This window comes from Cervus elaphus, chromosome 25, assembly GCF_910594005.1.
Source record: "Cervus elaphus chromosome 25, mCerEla1.1, whole genome shotgun sequence".
NCBI lineage: Eukaryota > Metazoa > Chordata > Mammalia > Artiodactyla > Cervidae > Cervus > Cervus elaphus.
In genome coordinates, this window is record NC_057839.1 from 5,322,203 (window position 1) to 5,345,342 (window position 23,140).

General features: G+C 44.8%; 1 protein-coding gene across 2 annotated transcripts in view; it reads left to right on the forward strand.

Moving 5' to 3' along the window:
• The window catches only part of DOCK2 (dedicator of cytokinesis 2), a 484,628-nt gene that overhangs the window by 121,394 nt on the left and 340,094 nt on the right, over positions 1-23,140 (forward strand). For both annotated transcript variants that reach the window (XM_043887430.1, XM_043887429.1), the window contains exons 23-24: positions 9,252-9,360; positions 21,354-21,424. In XM_043887430.1, the coding sequence (XP_043743365.1) occupies positions 9,252-9,360; positions 21,354-21,424 (180 nt within the window). The remainder of the gene's footprint in view (positions 1-9,251; positions 9,361-21,353; positions 21,425-23,140) is intronic.

Sequence of the window (23,140 nt, forward strand, 5' to 3'; positions counted from 1 at the left end):
CGCCTCTCAGTAGAATGAAAGATGACACAGGGCACACATCACACTCTATTCATAGCTTAGAGTTCTTTTCAAGGCTTTTGCCTGCACTTTATTACCTACTTACTATTAATTTATTACACAGGGTTGCCATATTTTAAAAGTAAAGTGAATGTTTTAGATGGATTGTTTTTCTTTCATTTCTTCCATATTGTTGACTTCTATTTTTTTTTTTTAATTTAGGCTGTTTATGCTTAAACCTTATACCTGAGGCAGTTTTTCTTCAGTGATTGCATTAATTTGTGTGCATTCATTCTAGACATTTTTCAAAACAGGATCCCCACATGTTGAGCTTTTTTTTTTTTCCCCCACTTATCTACAAATCATTCTTCCCCTGGGGTGATTTACAGGAAGAAGCCTGTTTAGGGAAACTTCTTTGCAGTTTGCCTTAAGGGGCAATCCCTTCTCAAATGTCAGATTCTGGAGAAGTAACAGCTCAAGTAGAAAGAATTTTGTCCAGGACAAAAGGATTGGCACCAGGAACAAGTCTGAGCCCAGCCTACGGACAGCTGGTTACATTCAATTCAGTCAAGTCCGCATGGAATACTCTGCCACCAGAGCTGCTTGACAGTTCCCACTGGCTGCTTTGTGTTAAACCCTAGCCCTTCTCCTGGCCCTTCCTTTAGAGTTATCCTAGCCTTTCCTTATAGAGTTCCTTTCTAACACAGCTTTTTTCTTTCTCTTCTGAGAACAACTCCTTACATTTCAACTTTTGGTATGCTTAGAACAAAATTTTCTCTGGTCAGTGTTGAGCTGGACAACTCACTCCAGGCTCATCACACAAAAATTCCGTGTCTTAATCTGCAGTTTATGATTCAGTTCAGATCCATAGACCTCGGTGGTAAGAGAAGGGGTGGTGATGGTGGTGATGGCCATGTGGGGAACAGCAGGATAGGAGAGAGGAGCATCTCTTCATGATCCCTTTTCAGCTCTGTTGCTTTGATTTAAGTGTGACTGCTGAGTGCACTGAGGCGTTTCTTTCTATAAGTACGATCAATAAAGGCAAGGATGATTTTTAGATAGACTTAGCCGCTGGTTTGGCTGCAGTTTTTCTTTATCCCAAATTGTGGGGGAGTGGGGAGAGAGAGACAAGAGACAGAGACAGAGAGGTAGGTAGCTTCTGGTCCTAGAGGGCTGTGAATTTTTCAGAGTAATTACTCTTCTGAAAGTATGAATGGCTTAATGGTTGTTTTTGTAGAGTCACTAATTTACACCCCCTGCAATAGACTGAATTATTGGCTCTGGTAGGGGCATCAGTTAGGTAAGCTTGGATTTAGGGCTTGAACAGAAAAAGGTTAGAACCATCTAACTTCCCTAGACAGTCCCAGAACTCATCCTAGGGGTGAATGATGCTATCCTGTCTACTGTGACTTATTCCGGTTCCCGGAAACCTGCTCTTACTTGGCTCTGTTCCTGGAGGCAGTGTTACCTAGAGGTTGTGTGGTCTCTGTGCTCAGTTGTGTCCAACTCTTTGCGACCCAGTGGACTGTAGCCCAACAGGTTCCTCTGTGCATGGGATTTTCCAGGCAAGAATACTGGGGTGGATTGCCATTTCCTTCTCCAAGGGATCTTCCCAACCTGCATCTACTGTGTCTCCTGCATTGGCAGGCAGATTCTTTACCACCAGCGTCACCTGGGAAGCCCAGTGCCTAGTGGTTAAAGGGGTGAAATTTGGATCCAGACACTCGGGCTCAAATTCTGACTCTGCCGTTTACTAGCTGAGTTAGTAGAGTGCCTGGTGCATAGTGAATGCTTAATAAATGGTAGCTATTGTCAGCATTATTTGTCTTAGTGATAAAAGTAATAATAATAAAGGTAGTGTAGCAGAAGTTGACTGTTAATACCATCCTTAAGATGTTGTTTAGGTACCGTTAGAATCAGCTGAACTGCTATAACCTGGATTCATATGACATTTCTGTATAGCTACATTGAATGTGCTAAGTTTTATTCATTTAATAATTTTATCATTTGCTGATGCATTTGTTTAAAACTCATGTTTGATGTTTCAAACCTATTGCTAGTCATGGGGATGTGATGACAAACTTAGCCTTTATCTCTGCCTGCTTGGGTCTTATATTCCAGTGGAGAACACTGGCACGTAGTGATGATAAAGAATGACGTATTTGAACAAGGAAACCTCGCTCACCATGGCAGTCTGCATTAAATGCTGTTGCAGTGCATACCATTCATCTAGGGAAATTCACTGCGTTAGTGGCCTCCCTTCTACAGTATTCCTCATGCGTCTAGCATCACGGGGGTCACACAAGTGTCTTGATTTGTATGGTGTGGTGTTAAACCTCATTGGTTAAGTAATTTTACTCATTTGAGTAATTTTGCTCAGTTTCATGTAAGATCATAGAGACATTTAAAATAAAGTTTTCATTTTAAAAACTTTCTAATTAATCTGGTTCTGCTCCCAGGCACTTGTGAAATGAGTCAGGTGTGTGTCTTGCCAAGAGCAAGTTTAGGCAAAAGATGTGACCTGGTGAGGGAAGCAGGTCTAACCCTGGGCCTTTCCGGGACTTCCGGGGGAGGAAGGAGGCGGGGAGGCAGGCCGTGGTGACGGCGTGGCTGGGGCAGGATGCTGAGGACTGAGAGGGCCTCTGGCAGGAGGCTCACTGGGCCCAGTGTCTGCTGGAGCCCGTTCTCTCTCCTCGGCTTCCATTCCCCTCTTCATGCCTCTTTAATTTCTCTCTTTCTCCTGGGTAAGATGTGGATAATAATAACCTCTGTCAAAGTAGCGAATCCACGTGAAAAAATGAGCGCAGTGCCTGCCCTTAGGAGTCACTCAGGAGTAATATTAAACTTTCATTGTTCAGTCGTTCTCACTGTACAGCAGTGCATTATTTACCTATTGGTTGGCCTCATGCCTTCTTAGGGATGGAGACTGAGTCTTACTCTGTTTATCTCCATCGCAGTGCCTGGCACATAGGAGGGGCTCAAACATCAGCAGTTGCTTTTATGAAGTTTCTGGTTTCTTCCTCCTATGGCTTTAGGTAGCAAAAAGGAGTGGTTCCAGAAGAAAACGGTGGTACTACATAACAATAGCTAGTATTTATTGTTAACGGTGTACTAGGCACTCTGTTAATTGCTTTACATGTTTTATTTTAAGGTAGGGCAACTGTGTGGGGCTAGTATCATTTTACTAATGAGAACACTGAACCTTCTAGAAATGAAGACGTTTAGCCAAGATCGCCCACTTGGTAAGTGGCAGAGCAGGGGTTGAAAGTATGCAGTCTTACTTAAGTGTCTATATTGCTTCCCGGAGGTGCGTAGGAAGTCAGGAGGATGCCAGGGAATGTGGCTTAGATGAGCGGGAGGTGGCTGAGGTACAAGGTATAGAAATGAAAAGGGGCCAGGGCCCGGGAAACCCTGCACCCTGGATTCCAAGTTGAATCTTCCTCCTGGCTTTCTGCAGGCTGAGGTTGCCCTGGTTCAACCCTACTTCCCTGGGCTGCTGGCCTGAGGTTGGCACCCCCATTCTCGGCTGAGGCTGTGTGCCTGCGTGGAGGAGGAGGTGCGGAGCGCTGTGCGCACCCTGTGGGGCCCTGTTTGCGTGTGGTGAGCACTCAGCTGTGCACGGCGTCTCCTTAATGAATCACATGCCAGTCAGGCGTCGCTGTATTTGTCTAAGCCCTGGGAGCGGAGTGCCTCTGTGATCCGACTCGCTTGCCCCAGAACAGCGCCTCGCAGGTTGTTCCAGTTTTTCTTGTGGTCAGGGCCTTCGGGCCCTTCAATAATTTGTTCCCTGGCAGAATCCGCTGGTTTCTAGGTGTTCTGAAGCCAGAAAAAATGTTTCCCTCCTGAAGCTATATACAGAGAACAAATGCTAAAGAAGGACCTTGAAACTACATCTGCTGTGCCCTTGACTGCAAGGCTACATTCAAACCTTGCAGACAGATGAGGCATTATTTTTCTTTTCTCTTCACGTTTCTCAGGAGGGGAGCCACAGTCCTGAATGTGCCCTGCCCCTGCATCCCCATCAGTTTAATTTCTTCCCTATAATCTAAAACCTTTATGCATTTTTCCTTACTCTTTCTAAGAAATACTGTTTGTTTATGTGCACTCAGATCAGAGAGCTTGCCAATATGATCACTTCTGTGCTCAGAAATCAACACCAGGAATTATTGATATTTACTTAACATTTATTAAGTGCCAGTTACAATACTAAGCACTTGAGAGACATCATCTCACTTTTTTTCACCTCAAAATAACCCTTTGAATGGGCATCATGTCTCTGTTTTATCAACAAGAAAGGTTAAGTTTCAGAGATATAATTTGTCTGAGGCTACACGGCCAGTCTATGGAGGAGTCTAGCTAGGCAGCAAAGTTCTTTACTAGTTTTTTACTTCCTTTCTTCTTCCCAACTGTAGTCATTTTCTTCACCTGTTCTTCCCATTCCCACCAAATAAAAGCCCAGGCTTAAAAGTTCACACACACACACAGACAGACAGGACTGATAAGACTGCGACGGTTTGGCTCGATGGTGTAGCCCCTGTGCGACACAAGCCAAACGTTTATGGTCTCCTCAGGGTGTGTGCCCAGAAGCGGGGCTGCTGGGCCTTGTGGTAGTTTTACTCCTAGTTTTTTAAAGGAACCTCCGTACTGTTCTCCATGGTGGCTGTATCAATTTAGATTCCCACCAACAGTGCAAGAGGGTTCCATTTTCTCTACACCCTCTCTACTGTTTGTAGATTTCTTGATGATGGCCTTTCTGACCGGTGTGGGGTAGTACCTCATTGTAGTTTTGATTTGCATTTCTCTAATAATGAGTGATATTGAATATCTTTTCCTGTGTTTGTTGGACATCTGCATGACTTCTTTGGAGGAATGTCTGTTTAGGTTTTACTCCCACCCAAATGTTCATTGCAGCACTATTCACAATAGCTAGGACATGGAAGCAACCTAGATGTCCATCAACAGATGAATGGATAAAGAAGTGTGGTACATATATACAATGGAATATTACTCAACCATAAAAAGGAATACATTTGAGTCAGTTCTAGTGAGGTAAATGAACCTAGAGTCTGTTATATAGAGTGAAGTAAGTCAGAAAGAGAAAAATGAATTTTATATATTAATACATATATATGGAATCTAGAAAAATGGTACTGATGAACCTCTTTGCAGGGCAGGAATAGAGACACACACATAGAGAACAGACTTCGGACAGTGGAGGAAGGAAAGGTTTGGGCGAATTGAGAGAATAGCACTGAAAAGTAGACATTACCATATGTAAAATAGATAGCCAGTGGGAAGTTTCTGTATGACGCAGGGGGCTCAGCCTGGTGCTCTGTGACAACCTAGAGGGGTGGGATGGTGGGGGGCGGGGGAGAGGTTCGAGGGAAGGAACATATGTATATCTATGGCTGATTCACGTTGTTGTATGGCAGAAGCAAGTGATCCTATTGTAAAGCAATGATCCTCCATGCAAAAATAAATTTTAAAAAATGCAAGCCATTTCCCCACAGGATTGTTTCTTATTCTTTATAAAACTTTGGCACCTGTAGATTGTATTTCCACTTGACTGGAATGTGATATTAAGGTGCTTAACCTGTAAGGTGGATAGCAGGGAGCAGCCCAAATTCCCACAGAGGCAGGTGCCCCAATCTTGGCCTTGTGAGATCTGTGTCATCTCTGCTGTCCTGTTAGAGTCTCAGAGCGTGGAAAGAGAAGAGTGCTGAGTTCTGGTCTAGCCCTGCCACTGGTGCAGCCTGTGACCTTGAGCAGATCACGTCTGTCCTGCTGGTAGAAACAAAACTCAAGTTTCCCACAAAGCTGAACTCTGAGTAGAAGGCCTTGACTTGGTCTTACAACCTAAAAGTCTGTTTGCCTTCCCACCTTAGTCAGTACCATTTACAAGATGGTGGCAAAGCTGAGTCTCTGCCCCACTCAGACCCTCAGTCTCGTCATCTGCACAGCAGGAAGCGTGGGCCCAGTGCTCGCTGGTCTCCCCAGCAGCTCTTGGGTTAGAACCCCAGGGAGCTGCAGGCAGGTACCTCTCTCATCCTGCAGAGTTCTGACCGGAGAGAGTTTCAGTGAACCCAACCAGGGCTAATCTAAGTAAAATAGGGAGTTATTGGAAGAATAGTTTGTGCAGCTCATAAAATCCAAAATGTGTTAAATAACTAGACACAGGGATGCCGGGAATCATAGTACCCTCAAATATCTCTTCAGCGAGAGTTCATGAACTTTCCCCCTTGAGCACTGCCTGGTATGAGTCCTAACACAGCCCATTTCTGTGTTTTTCTGTTAAAAATGATGAGTTCTGTCATGGACTAGTCAATTGTGGGAGGGGGGATGGGGGTGGGCAGGGTCCACCAGCAGGAGGAAGCTGCTGGAGGCCATTGCTGTGGGCAGTACAGATGGTCCAAAAAAGAGGACCTGGTGGGATCCCCCGCACACACATGCGCCCAGAAGCATACAAATACGTGTGCCTTACAGAGAGGCCATATATAGTAGATAATGATGTAAATAATGATATGTTCACCACGGACAGCCACATCTGGGTGTTAAATGTGGGAGGAAGACACCATAGACCAGTAACAGAAATTACAGTGTCATTTATTAAATGTTTTCAGGCAGCTGTGGTTAGAGGAAAGAGTAAGGGGTTTCAAGGCAAAAGCCTTGGGGGAAGGACCATCCATTAGCTTAGCTTTAGGCACAAAGAAAATCTCATAGTACCATCTCATAAGGAGGAAAGTACCCCCGCTGTGAGTTAGGACCCTGCCTGCCTTCCTGCCAGGCTTCTCAGGTGGTGCTAGTAGTAGAGAACCCGTCTGTCAGTGCAGGCGATGTAAGAGACCCGGGTTCTATCCCTGGCTTGGGAAAATCCCCTGCAGGAGGGCATGGCAACCCACTCCAGTATTCTTGCCTGGAGAATCCCATGGACAGAGGACCCTGGTGAGCAATGGCCCATATGGCCACCAAGAGTTTGAAATGACTGAAGCGACTTAGTACGCACGCAGTTCCTTCCTTCCTGCCAAACCCCATCTCATCTTTTCCACTGTGATGGGATTTGGGCAGCATTCAGTCTATTGAGAGTTCATGTCTTTATTTGTACAATACTCCTATTCCAACAACTAACAGCAGCTGACACTTAACCAGGACCCAGCATGTGCCCAGCAGGTCACATGTGTGAGCTGGTCTCCTCACAGTCCTTGGACGCAGTTCTGGCACAGCCTGCGTTCGTAGGTGAGAAACTGTGGCTTACAGGAATTAAGACCAGTAGTGAGGCATCCAGTCCAGTGGTGGACAAAGTGATGGAGTGGCCAGGCCCAGGAGCCAATGGCCAGGTCTGAATTCTGGCTCCAGCACTTCTGGTATGGAGCCCTTGCGCATGTTGCTGAAGTCATTGATCTGTAAAGTGGGGATAAGGATGGGTCACTTACCATAGTGTGGGATGAAGGTGTGTGATTTAGTAACACAGACAGTGCCTGGAGGCAGAGTGATGCGCTGTTATGTTTGCTGTTATTAATAAGGGCTTCAGTTAGTCCTGGGCAGATTAGAGATTGGAACCCAGGCTGACTGACTGCAAAACATATTCTCTATGACAGAGCCTCTGTGATTCAGGACTGAGAGGTGTAGTAGAGGGGAAAAGGGAAGAGGAGGAGGAGGAGGAAGGGGAGGGGTGAGGGAGCACGAAGGAGGGAAGCCTTAGAACTCCTGGTTTCTCTCACAGCCTTGTCGCTATGACCTTGAACTAGATACCTAGAAAGTTAGCAGCAATTTCTGGATCCCTGTACTGGATTGAAGCATTTTGGCTTCCCCTTAAGCTTCTTACTTCAGGAGGCTTTAGGAAGGGGCTACTTAGGGAAAAAGAGAAGGAGACAGAGACAGTGGCTAAAAAGAGCGATGAAGTCGGAGAGGAGAGAGAGCAAAGAAGATAAACATACAGACTGACAGAGAGAGCGAATGATACCCAGAAGAAGAAAAACACACACACCCACTTTGAGTGAGAAAGGAAATAGAACAGGAGCTTGAAGAAAAGCAGGTGAGAGGCTGGGCGAGCATGGAGCAGAGACAGAGCGAGGTGGCGGCGGCACTGCCCAGCCTGTGACTGCGGGAGGGGACAAAGCCCTGCAGAGTGTGCCGGGCGTATCTGAGCAGGGCGCCTCCCGGGCAGCGGGCAGCCCCGGGCTGGGCTGTGGAGGGCTGTGACAGGACACCTCTTTATCTGAGTGGGGGACAGGCGCGCCCTGCTCTGTGTCTTGCCCAGCATGCCACAGACTCGGCTGCAGATTTTTCACCAGTTGGTGATAAAGGCTTGTGTGGAGAGGCCTTGGGCTGAACAACATGCCAAGGTTGGTCCACAAGGGTGCTGAAACCCGGGGGCCTAAGGACTGATTTTATACCAGGGGATTGTTTCTATAAAAAGTCACCTGTGTACATCAGACAGACTTTGAGAATCTGTGCAAGGGTATCTGGCCTTTGTGCTCATGCTCAGTCGCTTAAGTCACGTCTGAGTCTTTGCCAGCCTATGGACTCTAGTCTGCCTGGCTTCTTTGTCCATGGAATTCTCCAGGCAACAGTGCTGGAGTGGATTACCATTTCCTTCTCCAGGGGATCTTGCTGATCCAGGGATAGGATCCATCCTTAATAATTACTAATTTTACAGTAGGGTTGATGAGGAATCTCACTTCATAAGTAATGCATTTTTTTAAAAACAATATCAATGTAGGAACTTTATAATCAGAGGAACAAAAGTTTTAAATTAGGTCCTCAGTGCACTCCTGAAATGAGAGGGCAGGGAGAATGATATCCCCTGACGTACAGGAGGTATGACCGTGTTCATCCCACAAGTGGGCAGTGGCTAAGGGGAAGGGCAGCATGTTTGAAAATATTTCTCCTTGATGCTTCCAGAATACTTTGAAAACGTGATGACAAGTCTCCCTCTGATTCTTCAAGAAGGATGAAATTATTAATGTCCCTTCAGCTTGGACGAGTTTCATTCCTTTGAGATTCTTCAGGGTTTAAATAAAAGGCAGGAGGGGGATGATTTATTATGTCAAGTTAGTTGAAAGGTATCTGTTGTGTTTGTGGACCTGGGTTCCCCCTGAGAGGACCATGCAAGCAGCCACTGCTGAACCAGCCCCCGCCCCGTAAGTCCAGATCTCCACACCTTTCTCAGTTTCAAATCAAGTTTGTAGCTGGCACATTCTTTCAAAGGTATTGCTCGTTGGTTTGAGAAATGATTCAGATGTGTCTTCTTTCAGGCTTTACGAAGGCAAGGAGCAGATGGAGTTTGAAGAATCCATGAGACGGCTCTTTGAATCCATCAACAACTTGATGAAAAGTCAATATAAAACAACCATCCTTTTGCAGGTTGGTTTACACTACAAAAGAAAAAAAAATCTGTCTTTTCCCTTGGTCATCTGATAGAAAACAGCACGGTGAGATGATGCCTACTTTTACTTGAGTGGGCACAGCCCCGTGTTAATTGAAGGCCTGGGCTGGCCACGTGGTATAAGGATCATGAACCCCAAGGGCTCCTCGGGACAGCAGAAGGCTTATTCGTTTGTTTCCCATGAAAGTAGCAGTGCTTCTTCTTAAATAACTCTGAAGCTTTTTCTCCCTGGAAGGAAATAGGTCAAACCTGATCCATTTTTAGTGGTGAGAATAGTTAAGGTGTCAGTCTCTGAAATTGTCCACTTTTTAATCTCAACACTGTAAACTCAGATCCCCTTTGGGGTTGAGAGTCTCCTCAATAAACAAGAGATACTTTGGAGAGAATGGGATCTCTGATTTAGTGGTTCATGACGCATATCTACAAACTCTGTAAATCTTTGAGAAACCTACGTTTGAGAAAGAGTTTAGCAGCCAAGAGACTGAGTGAAGAGGCTGTTTCAGGTTGACCTTCATAACTATCATGGCACTAATTCACAAGTGCCTCATGAATTGTGAAGAAGAAAACTCAAGCACAGTTGATCTAAACCAATGAGTCAATGCACACGACGTCCCGTTCTTTTGATAAGATATCTTTTTAATTGCAAACTTAAATGCCCACTAGCTAGCTATGCCTGGCATTGCCCAGCCTCTGGTTAGAATGAATGAGGTGCTGGTGTTTAGCTAGAATGCAGGTGAGGATGCAAAAGCAGAAGTCTTGGAGTGTCTGTTGCTAACGTGATGGGTTCCAAACTTTGCACAGTGAAATCACATGAGGATCTTGAATACACTCTGATGACTAATTGCCACCAGCATACATTCTAATGGAACTGGTATGGAGTGTGACCAGGGAAAAGGGAGTTTAAACATCTCCCCATTTGATTTTCGAAGTTTGCGAATCACTCTGCTAATGTAATGGCTTCCTTTGATTTAACGAATGTTGGTAACGTCTGTGTGTGAATGAGTGTGTGTGTGTGTGTGTGTGTGTGGAGGGGAGCTTTGTCTTGTTCATCATTGTATCCTCAGCATATAGAACAGTCCTAGTATATAGTTGATACTTGATAAATATCTGTGAAATGAATAATCCTCAGAATAGGTGTTAAGATCTCTGTTTCATATATGTGGAAATTGAAGGGCTCCTATCTGCTAAGGGGTTTAGCTGGGATTCATATCTCTTCCTGCCTGGCTCTAAGGACCATGTTCTGAGCTGCTACATTATACTGTTCTGTACACTACACGTTTAGTACCTAGTGGGGATATGGGGCTTCCCAGGTGGTGTTAATGGTAAAGAACCTGTCTGCCAATGCAGGAGACATGAGAGATGCTGGTTCAGTCCTTGGGTTGAGAAGATCCCTTGGAGTAGGAAATGGCAACCTGCTCCAGTATTCTTGCCTGGGAAATCCATGGATGGAGGAGCCTGGCGGCTACAGTCCATGAGGTCTGTAGAGGCTCTTACATTGCATCAAGTCTGAAATAGGCTCCAGGGAAGCTGAAGTGTGAGGGGCAAACAGAGCAACTGGTTGGCGGAGAGGAAAAAGGAGTCGATGCCCCAGAGAGGTAGAGGTGCCCAGAGGGGGACTATGTGACCTTGAGAAAAACAGGGCAGTGTGTCGTCCCAGAGCCATTGTTTCCAACTTCAGCACCTATTTCCCTGTGATGAATGACCTGCATTTGGGTGGAATGATTAAAGGGAAGGCAAAGGCAAGGAAAGAAAGGAAAAGGACGCTGAAAGATGAGCCAGTGAGAATGTCTGGTTCTGAGAGGACCTGGGTCAACAAAATATTTCCTTTTGATCAAGCTGTCTGATTTAATGCTGAATTTAACCTCTCAAGGTCTCTGTTTCCTCATCTATAAAACTTAAGTGTCTGGGTGAAGATCAGATAACCATTGTTTGCAAAAGAGCCAATTATAAAATACTATGCAAATGCAGAGAGCTAATAGGATTATTATGGCTTTGGCATGAGTCTTTTTACCCAGGTTTTGATTGTCTGGGTAGCTGTGTTAGAAAATGGCCTGTTTTCCCTGGGATCTGGGCCAGGTTATGCTGATTTCTCCTCATAGATTTCCACCCCAAGAGCCATGAAAAGGGACTTTGCCTTTTTAAAAATTTACTCTAAGGGCCAGATTTAGCTTCTAGGATGAAATCAATGATGTTTTCTATCTATTCCTATGGTTGTTGAAAGGTTATCAAAGAAGAATATAAAGTCATATTCAAGTATGAAGAGCAATACCATCTGAAAGAACCAAATGCTCTTTTAGGGCATGAGGAGAGAGGGTTCAAGGCCATATGATGTCAGCAAACCTCACACAAGGGGTCTTCTGCAGACTTTGATAGTCACTACAGGAGAATGAGCTTTGGATGTCAAGAGATCTGAGTGGGAAATGGGGCATCCGCGCCTGGGCACGTAGCACTGGGCAAATGATTTCAGTATCCTGGGCTTCAATTATCCTTTTATAAAATGGGAAGCCTAATGTCTGTCTAATTTAGAGGATTATTGAGAGGATTAAAGTAATGCCTGTAAAGCATGGTGTGTAAAGCCTGTCACATAGTTCAGTTTAAATAATTTTTAGTCATGTATATCTCTTCCTCCTTTACTTCATCATAAAACAGGAGCCTTGAGGGCATTTTCAACAGAGTGGAATATGGAAGGGAGTATTTGTGTTTCTAACCTTGTCACATGAAGTCAAGCAGTTTTAGGACATCCAGTTATTCTGTTAGATCAAGAAACAGATATAAATTTCAAGGAGGATAAGCTTTCAAGAACTGACTGTATAAAAAATAAAAAAGGAAGGCAGAGTTTCGCCAGTGAAATAGGACACCATGACTGGAGTCTTGATTCTGAGCCTGCCTGGGGTAGAGTAGGAAAGAGTGCTGTAGTCTACTAGTAATGTCTGCCGTAAGCTTTGGGAGAGAGCGTGGAGAATGCCAATGACTGACATTCCCATTCAGACCTTACACTTGTAGCTGGGTAGTGGCTTAGGTGGAAGCCCTAATTCATGCCTGCCTGAGTTCAGAGTTAGGGCCATCACCTTCAGTCTCAGCTTTGCCCACGTGAATTCTCGGACCCAAGCTAGTTATTTCTCATGTCTGAGGCTCACCTGGCTTTTGTGAATTGCTTTCTGTGGTTTTCCTTATTGTTCAGAGATGCATGTCAGTATCTCACATGAAACTGGAGAATTTAAAGCCAGCCATCCAAAGAGGGTAGAAAGAGCATTAAAAACATCTTTCACTGATTGAGTATCTATTGTGTATCAGGCATGAACCAAGCTTTAACATGCAGTGTTTTCAGTCCTGCCAGAGGTCTGCAAGGAATCGTTGTCTTCATTGTCCACAGAGGCTCATAAAGTTACATAATTCATCCTAAAGTGTACCTATTCATGGTGGTAGCGCTAGAATTTTATTCCACCCAGGTCTTCTAACGCCAAAGTTAATATTCTCTAATCCACAAAGGATGGGTATGGTCAGGGCTTTCTGGAATGGGTGGTATGCTCAGAAGTCCCCCTGTGTGCCAGCCCTGTTGTAGATAAAGCTGGTGGCAGGGTGGGATGGTCAACATCTGACCATTGTGAACTGGATGCAGCTCAAATGTGAGTCATGGCCATTTGGTGACGTTGTGCAGATCCGTTTGACCCATTGTCCTTTAGATTGTGATTCTTCATCGTTCTCCAATTTGATGGTACGAGTGGAAATACATAAGCAACTCAATTACAGAGTCTGCTCCCCTGGCCACTCTGATCGTCACACATGCTAACATAGCCACTGGAGCATCCAGGAAGCAGAGACCTCTGCCTTTTAAGTCTCCAGAACCTGAAACAGTGACTGTCACTTATATACCTTTCAGCTGGAGCAGTGAAAGAATGAATACTGGCTTCCACTATTTTATGTTTTAGCATTTATTATGTGTGACACATTGAGCTAAAAGCTTTATATATAGTTAGCTCATTTGATTTTTTTAAAATAACAAACACCTTATTAGGCAAATACTCTTCTTATCTCTACTTTACAGATGAGGAAATGGAGGCTTAGGGAGATTGAGTAACTTAATCACAGTTAAGAAGTAGCAAGTTACTTGAATCTAGGCTGTATAGTCCAGAGCTTGAGTTCCTAATCACCAAGCAAAGTAAGGTTTCATTAAAGAATTGAATCTTTTGGCAAAATGCTAGGTGGTTAAGCAATAAGCTCCGTAAATAGCAGTACAGATGGGCAGATGTCTGGTCTGTATCACAAATTCGAGCTAATTAACGAGGCCTCTTTCTTTCCTCCCTTTTCATTGTTAACTGTTGTAAAATATCCAAAAGTCTGAAGCAAGGGAAGAATGTGGTTCATTCTTGGGATGTGGCCTGCAGGCTGCATACAGAGCCTGCGGTGGGAGAAGTGAGACTCATGTGTAATAGCAAGAGCTGGAGTTTCCCCTCAACTTGTTAATGATTGGAATGCTGTCCCATTTCCACCATCTGCTGCATACTTAGAGGTGATGTTTGAGAATGTGGGATTTATGGAGGATAGGTGAAATTTTGTTCCAAAGGGGCTGCTGGAGTCATACTGATGGCTCACATTTTTCATTCGGTCGTCACATCAATCTTATAAAGTAGGTGACTTTATTCCCTTCAATCTCCTGAGGAAGAAACTGGAGCATAGAGAGTTAATTTCCCCAAGGACAGGCAGATAAAAGTGACCCATTTGGATTTGAACTTGGCCTCTTCAGCCAGCCGTTTTAAACACTGAGCTCTCTTGCTTCCTGCTAAGCTTCAGGGGCCAGCACAGCTCTGGGTTACGGAAAGCATGGAGACATGAGTCTCCCAGACCCTGTTGGTCCCTCTTCCCTTGCCTTGATGATAATTCCCAGGATTACCAGCTCTGGTGAAGTCCATCTGAAAGACCAGTGACAGGGTTGAATGTCTGGGGAGAGCAGATCTATTTTCCTCAGGGACAGCTCAGCATCTTTAAGAAGACTGCTTCTTCTGGTCAGCTATGGTGAATCCCTGTGCCAGTGCCTGTCCAGTTTCCAGGGACCTTGACTGTCCATCATTTGACTAAAATAAAAGGATTGTAAATTGGTGGGATGGGAATATTGTCAGAGCTCTTGAATGAGGAAGACACCTAGTGTTCTAGTACAACTTTGCATCATTGCAAGATATATTCTTTTGCACTAGAAGTCTGTCTCCTGGCACCAGTCCTGTGCAGTCTTACTCTGTGAAGCAGAGGGGGACAAAGAGAGACAGACCAAGAGAGAGAGAAAGAGAAAGACAGAGGGGGTAGGGGAGAGAGAGGATGATAGACGAGGAGTCTAGAAACAGAAGATAAATTCCCTTTGAGTTTGAGGGAGTGCAGCTGTGTGGTTTTGATTTTTCTTGTTATTCTTAAACATTTGCTGAGCACTTGCAGCCCAAGATTATCAGCTCTGGTGAAGTCCTTCTGGATAGAAATCATCACAAGTGTTCTATGACTCCCCTTGGGACAGTAAAATCACTACTGCTTGATTCGGGTCTGGCTCTCTTCTTGAGCACTGTACCTGGCTTCTGGCAGAGGGACTTGGAACTGATGATTCATCTGGGAGATTCACTTGGAGCCACGTTATAAACTAATTACTGATCTGGAAAATGTTTTCCTGGTGGCCTTTCTTGTAACCCCCATGTATGTGGTGAGAAGGACTCTTGAGGCATATCAGAAAAATGGTATCTTCTTTCAAAAGCCATCCTCATAGGGCTTCCCTGATGACTTGGTGGTAAAGAATCCACCTACCAATGCAGGAGACTCGGGTTCGATCCCTAATCGGAGAAGATCCCCCATGCCTCAGAGCAGCTAAGCCCACGTGGCTCAACTGTTGAGAGCCTGGGACCACAACTACCGAAGCCCTCAGGCCCTAGAGCCCATGCTCCGCTTCCAGTGAGAGAAGCCACCACAGGGAGAAGCCCGGACAGGAGTCGCTGCCCCCGACTCACTGCAAGTAGAGAAAAGCCCTGGCAGCAGTGAAGATGCGGCACAGCCAAAATAAACATGCAGTTTAAAAAGTTTTCCTCTTAATGGGGTGACTTTTCTCCATCTACTTCCTCCCTGAGTTCAGCTTTGTCTCCTCTATTAGAACTTCCCCACTTGCCAAGATGGAAATTTTCCTAAAGCAGAGTAGGCAGTAGCAGAGCATACTGGCCGGAAGCCAGTTGGGAAGAATCAAGTATGTATCTTTGCTGTGTGGCTTATTGAAAGTGCAAGTCACTCAGTTGTGTCCGACTCTTTGCGACTCCATGGCTTATACAGTCCGTGGAATTCTCCAGGCCAGGATACTGGAGTGGGTAGCCTTTCCCTTCTCCAGGGGATCTTGCCAACCCAGGGATCGAACCCAGGTCTCCCGCATTGCAGGCAGATTCTTTACCAGCTGAGCCAGCAGGGAAGCCCAAGTTTACTGGAGTGGTTAGCCTATCCCTTCTCCAGTGGATCTTGCCGACCCAGGAATCTAACCGGGGTCTCCTGCACTTCGGCAGATTCTTTACCAACTGAGCTATCAGGCTGTGGCTTATTAGCTGTGTGTATTCTGGCAAGTTATTTTACCTCTCTAGCAGAATGACAGTATTTATTCCTAGAGTAGTTGTAAAAATGAAGTGAGATCATGCATGGATAAAGTTTCCACTAATGGTTTGCTACTTGGATTAATATATATTAATCCAAATATATATTCATATACACACATATATGCATAATGATACCTCTGTTGTGTTTTTCTTACATATTATATATGATATGGGGATATATACTGTGGGATAGGGCTTCCCTGGTGGATCGAACAGCAAAGAGTCCGCCTGCAGTGTGGGAGATCTGAGTTCCATCTCTGGGTCGGGAAGGTCCCCTGGAGAAGGGAAAGGCTACTCACTCCAGTATTCTTACCTGGAGAATTCCAAGGACAGAGGAGCCTGGTGGGCTACACTCCATGGGGTTGCCAAGAGTCAGACATGACTGAGTGACTAACACTTCCATGTTTTTCCACCGTGAGATGAAAGCAATAATACAACAGTAGTGGTTTATGTGTGGTAGTACTATTAACGAGAGGAAGAATATTAACAACATTGGAGCAACATGGGTCCCAGGAGGCCAAGGGGTCTAGAAAGCCAGGCTGTTTCTCGTTCCCAGGCCTCAGAGACTTGCCGCAGATGGAGACCCGGCGGGACTCTTGCTGGGCTCCTCTGCCTCCCGGGGGTGCTCGGTGCTGGCGCCTGCTGAGCTCACCTGCTGTCACACGCTCAGGAGTGTCGGGGCCGTGTGAGGGCGAGGGCTGTAGGCAGGCCCCCGAGGGCTAGGACAGCGGCCTCGGACAGCGGCCTCGGCAAACTTCCATCCCCTTCGGGAAAGAAAACCACAGGCCTGCCACTTCTCTGTGAGGCCGCCTGGGTCAGATGGAAGTTTAGTACTCCGCAGCCGAGTTGGTAATACCCTTGGAGTCTCAGGATGTGAAGCACTCGGTTTGTTTTACTTTATCACTAGCCCAGGGCTGGGAGGCTGGGAAGATGGGCTCCTTCCGAAGTAACCCTCGTCCCCGTCCAGCTCCTCCTCACTCACAGCTGAAGCACCGAAGCATGAGTGTCCATACACATGCCTGGTGCCTGCTGCTCTACAGAATCACGCCAAAGCCCTGGAATGACCTGCAGTGCTTGAAAGCCAGCAACTTGTGCAGACACCGGAGTCCTGATTTTCCCTGACTTGCTGAGGATTTCATTTCTGTTTTTGTCCCCTCGCTTTGGTCTTAATTATGTTTTTAATCGGTGGGCCCACAGTATTCTTTGTCCAGGCACTGGGCAGTGAGCTGGCTGGTGGCAGAGAAATGAGGAGGGGGAGATGCAGCACACACGCTTTTGGAGGCCCGCTGTGTGCTGGGCTTTACAGTAGGTGCCAGGTATGCTTTATTTGCCATCATTCCCTTCTCTCATTTGCCCCACATGAAAATGCTGAGGCTTGGGGAGTGAGGAGACGGCCCTAGGTGCTTGCAGGTGCTGGGCGGAGCACTGGGAATCCCCCTACCTCAGGTCCCTGCGGGCCTCGAGTAAAGGAAGGAACTACGTCCTATGTTCCTCAGCCTAAGAGGAAAGGAAGGAATAGTTTGTCTGAATGCTTGGACCAGCCTTCATCAGGGCATGTGCCTCAGCATGTGGCGTCTCTAGGATGAGGAGATTGTAAGGGGCAGCCCATGGGAGAAGTGCAGCCCGCAGGCGTGTTTGATTTGGCTAGCAGTGTTAAAACAAGTGAGCAAGAATGCCTCATTCTTTAGAGTGTGGGTTCCACACACCTGATCACTTCCCACTGGCCTCCGCTCTTCTTATTTCACTTCTGTCTGCTGCTTGCCCGGCCCTGCAGGCATCTGCTTTTGCTGTATCTTGATGTTTCCTGATACAGATGGTCTGACCAACTAGACTGGAAGGCACTGTATATGATAATCGCCTGGAGGAATGTCATAGTGCAACTTAACATATTAAAATTCAGAGAAGTTCTGCAAAAAAAAAAAAAGTATCAAAACTAAAAAAATGCACCTTACTGGCTTATCTTCACCTAAACCAAACTTTCCCCTAATTGTTTGCTGGCAAGTCCTCTGCCTCCCACAGAATACCCAACACCATCCTATAGGACAAGGGTGTCCCAATAGAGCCTAGTTTTAGAAACGTTTGCTCTGGAATCTTATTATCTCTTGTCATCTTGATTTGAAAGAATAAAGAATATATCTTCAGACATAAAATGCAATAACTGTAAAGAAAAGGTCTGATGCATCTGACAACATAGAAATTAAAATCCTTCTGTGCAATGAAAGATATGATAAACAAAGCTAAAAGAAAGTAACAGTCAGCCACAGGGGAAGTAAAAGAAAATTCTTACAAAATATGTTACTGCAAAGGGGTTAATATTAATGATATATAAAAGAATTCCACACCAATAAGAAAAAAAATCACCCAAAAGAAAAATGGAGAAAGAATACAAGCAAGTAGATAGTAAATATTTGCATATGTGCTCATTCAGTAAGTCCGACTGTTTCCAACCCCATGGACTGCAGCCTGCCAGACTCCTCTGTCCATGGAATTTTCCAGGCAATAATACTGGAGGGGGTTGCCATTTCCTTCTCTAGGGGATCTTCCCAGACCAGGGATCAAACATGCATCTCTTGTTTCTCCTCCATTGACAGGTGGATTCTTTACCACTGTGCCAATAGTAAGTAGAGTTGTTCAATAAATATAGAAAAGGTGCCCACCTGCACTAGACCCAAAGAGTTGCAGTTAACAGCTGCAAATTATATATCAGGGTGACAAAATTAAACAGATTTGCATACTAGTGTTAGCAAGTTTAAGGAAAGTGATTACTGCTTCTTTCTAAGGTAATATGACAGATTCTCCTTAAACATATATGTATATACATTTGTGTGTACATTTGCATGTGTGTACATACATCTGATGCACTAGCTCCTCTTCAACAGTGCATCCATCCCATTGGGATTCTCAGAGACACACAAATGTATGTGTTTAATATTTTCTTGTCACTTATTTTACAATAAAGAGAAACTACAGATAGCAGGGAAAGTGTGACAGTGAAAGTGTTAGTCACTCAGTCGTGTCTGACTTTTGTGACCCCATGGATTGTAGCCCACCAGGCTCCGCTGTCCATAGAATTCTCCAGGCAATACTGGAGTGGGAGAAGGCGAGGGTGGGATGTTTCGAGAGAACAGCATCGAAACATGTATATTATCTAGGGTGAAACAGATCACCAGCCCAGGTTGGATGCATGAGACAAGTGCTCAGGCCTGGTGCACTGGGAAGACCCAGAGGGATCGGGTAGAGAGGGAGGTGGGAGGGGGGATCGGGATGGGGAATACATGTAACTCCATGGCTGATTCATGTCAATGTATGACAAAAACCACTACAATATTGTAAAGTAATTAGCCTCCAACTAATAAAAATAAATGAAAAAAAAAAACTTTATTAAGATAAAAAAAAAAGAATACTGGAGTGGGTTGCCACTTCCTTCTCCAGGGGATCTTCCCTACCCAGGTATTGAATCTGGGTCTCCTGCATTGCAGGCAGATTCTTTACTGTCTAAGCTACCAGGGAAGCCCAAGATAGCATGGAGTCCATTAGTAAGGAGAACTTGGTGTACCCACATGAGTCTTGTTATGCAGTGGTGAGAAATGAAGAGTGCACTCTATGAAATGATGGCAAAAACCCTGGTGGTACATGGTTAGCTGCAAAAAGCAGGTTATAGAACTGTGCACACACATACACATGCACAGGCACGTACATGCAACACACAAAACACACACATGTTCATGCATAGAAAGCAATCAGGACTCATTGCAACACTGACGGTGACCTCTTGTGAGCTGAGCAGGAGGGATTGGGGCAGAGATGGAGTTACAGGGCTTCAAGGATAATTTTCCTACTAATACTTGTCCGAAATTTTAAAATAACAACCATATAAGTCTGACATGCAAAATTCATAAATAACAAGAAGAATAAGCATGAAGGCATGGAGAGAGAGAGTTGCTATTTGAGAGAGGTGGGCGTGTAGCCTGAGGGTTACAAGGAGTGGCTCTGTAAGCAGCCTGTCCGACTCTCCCACTTGCTAACTTTGTGACCTAGGCATTAAATCTTGATGCCCTAGAGGTTCCTGATCTATGAAAATAGTGTGTCCCTTGTGGGAGGAAATAGGGTTTAATAAAATTATCTAACAGCATGGTGTCTTCTCTGAGAGCATTCAGTGTAGCATAGTCATAATGGTTATCCATGTTCACTAAGAAACTCAACTGTATATGGCTAGGAGGAAGAGTTTATTTAAAAAAATAATTTTCACTGTTTTAATTTTGGTTTAATTGTAAAACAGTGATTGTTTTTGTATTAGTCGCTTAGTCCTGTCTGACTCTTTGTGACCACATGGACTGTAGGCCCCCAGGCTCCTCTGTCCATGGGGATTTCCCAGGCAAGAATACTGGAGTGTGTTGCCATTTCCTTCTCCAAGGCATCTTTCTGACCCAGGGGTCGAACGCGTGTCTCCTACATTGGCAGGCGGATTCTTTACCACTGAGTCACCAGGGAAGCCCTAAAGGATGATATTTGTTGACTTGTTGACTACAGAACATTTAGAATATACAGAAAAAGAAAAAGAGAAGAAAGAAAATATAAAGTGCATACACCTACCAGCTTTTTAAACATTATTTTCCAAATAGGTGACTCACAACTCTCCTTGTAGAAGTCACAGTCTACTCGGTTGTTCAGCAAATGGTGCTGTTTCACGAGGCCCTGGGTGTGTCTCCCACCTCTGGGGGCATCAGTCACCTCACACAGTGGGGAAAAGTCCACCCACCATAATGCCCAGTTTTCCTAGTCCAGCTAGTAGATTCGGAAATGCACCCACGATTGTTCTCAAATTGGCCAAGGAGAGAAATTAGAAATAGAACTCAGTGCACGCCATCCTTACCACCAACAGTACAACTCAGGCACACTGTCTTTCAGTGATGATAGAAGTTACCCTTTACACAGCATCCCAAACGTGCCTGGCTCTCTGCTGGATGCCTCATTTATATTATTTTTAATCTTTGCAATCCTGCGAAATAGGCATTATTTCCTCTATTTTATAGACAAGGAAAATGAGAAATCGGGGAGGGTAAGTGTTTTGTCCAAAGTCACATGGCTACTAAGGAGTAGAACCAGGATTTGACTGTAAGTGTATATAACTTCCAAACCTACGATTGTTCTACTATACATTTCTCGGCCCTTGAAGGTAGAAGAAACTCATATGTCCAAGGTTTCAGTCTACACGTGGAGTTTGAGTCGCTGTAGCAGTACCCAGGATGTAGGCTCACTCTTCCTCGGTCTGTGTCCTGTTGCAGAGCATCCTGGCCACCAGGCAGAATTGTTGGCAGAGTCACTGGCCGTGGACGTAACTCATGTTTATTTTACTTTCTACCTAGGTGGCAGCTTTGAAATACATCCCGTCTGTCCTCCATGATGTGGAAACCGTCTTTGATGCAAAGTTACTCAGGTGAGAGCTGATGCTGTACTTTCCTGGGCTCTGTGGCCAAGCCAGGGATGCAGAGAGGGAGGAGGGTTCCTGTGGGGAATTCCAGACGGCACTCAGCATGGGGACAGAGGGGACAGGTGGGTGGAGCTTCCTCCAGGGACTTCAGTGTGCGATTGTTATATTTTCCTTTGTTTGTGTCAGATTTGGGGAAAACTAGCTGTAAAATAAGCATCTTTTTTTGATTGATACCAATGATAAAGAATTGTATCATTGATATCAATCCTTGGTGGCTTAAAGAATCTGCCTGCAATGAAGGAGACATAGGAGACGTGCATTTGATACCTGGGTCAGGAAGATCTCCTGGAGGAGGAAATGGCACCCTACTCCAGTATTCTTGCCTGATAAATCTCATGGACAGAGGAACCTGGGGGGCTCCAGTCCGTGGATGGTAAAGAGTCAGACAGGACTGAGCACGCGTGCATGCACAATGATACAGAATATGAAACATGTAGGTTAAAAAACTTATGTTTAGTGAAAATGTCTCCCTTTCGCCTGGGCTTGAAGGTTTTTGGGGTTCCATTCTTTGCCCTGTAAGCCCTGTGGTTACAAATAGAGAACCACCGATGCATACGTAATGGCATAATGAGATGGGCTCCCTTTTAGTTTTTCCTCCTTCACCCCATTCCTTTCATGAGAGGAGCACATTATCTCAATATGCTTATGCCATTTGGGGGCATCTGAGCCAGATATACCCTCTTCTTCCTTTTCCCAAATTCACTTAAGTTGCAAGATAGCATATAGAAAATTAAAACAAACTTTTTGGCCATGCTGTGTGGCATGTGGGGTCTTATCTCCCTAACCAGGGGTCGAACTCACACTCCCTGCCCTGGAAGGCACAGTCTTAACCCCTGGACTGCCAGGGAAGTCCCTAAAAACCATTTATATTGGAATACCTTTAGATTTAGAAAAGAGCTGCAGAGACAGTATATGGAGAATTCCTACATACTTCTCACTAAGCTCCCCTTATTCACATTTAGACAACTACAGTATAGTTACCGAAACTAAGACATTAACATTGGCATGACTCTATTCAGTGCTTTCCAGACTTTATTCAGCTCTCATCAGCTTTTCCACTGTTCACATGAAGATTTCTGCTGGCTTCTCATTCTTCTGGTCTCAAGCTGAATGTTGTCCTCTTGGGGAAGCTACCTCTGAATATTGTAAATAAATTAAATTCTTCCCTTAACCCCTGTACCATTACAGCTCCCTATTCATTTCATTGCATATCTGGCCCTGTATTGATTTGCTTGCTTTTGTGTTGTACATTGACCTTCATTAGAATGTAAGTTCCATGCCAACGGGGACCAAGTCTGTTTCTATTCTATCCCCTCTGCCCTGCACATTGCCTGTCACATACTAAATAGATGCTTAATGAGGATTTGAAAGAAATGAACACAATGAGCTTATTTTGCAAAGCTGACAGGGGTTATAATTTTGTTTCAGTGGCATTTTTATTTTCACTTTATTGGAAAGAGCTGTCTTCTTTTTCATATTCCAGACTTGTTCTAATCTACAACTTTTCACAGTTGTTTTTTTTTAAATTAGGACCTTTTTAAGATATCTAAAACATTACCAAGTATAAAACATTAGAAAAATAAAATGGCATGGAAATGAAATTAGAACCTGGTTTTAAACCCTTGTTTCTTTGATCCCTTAACTGTGTAACATTGGAAAAGT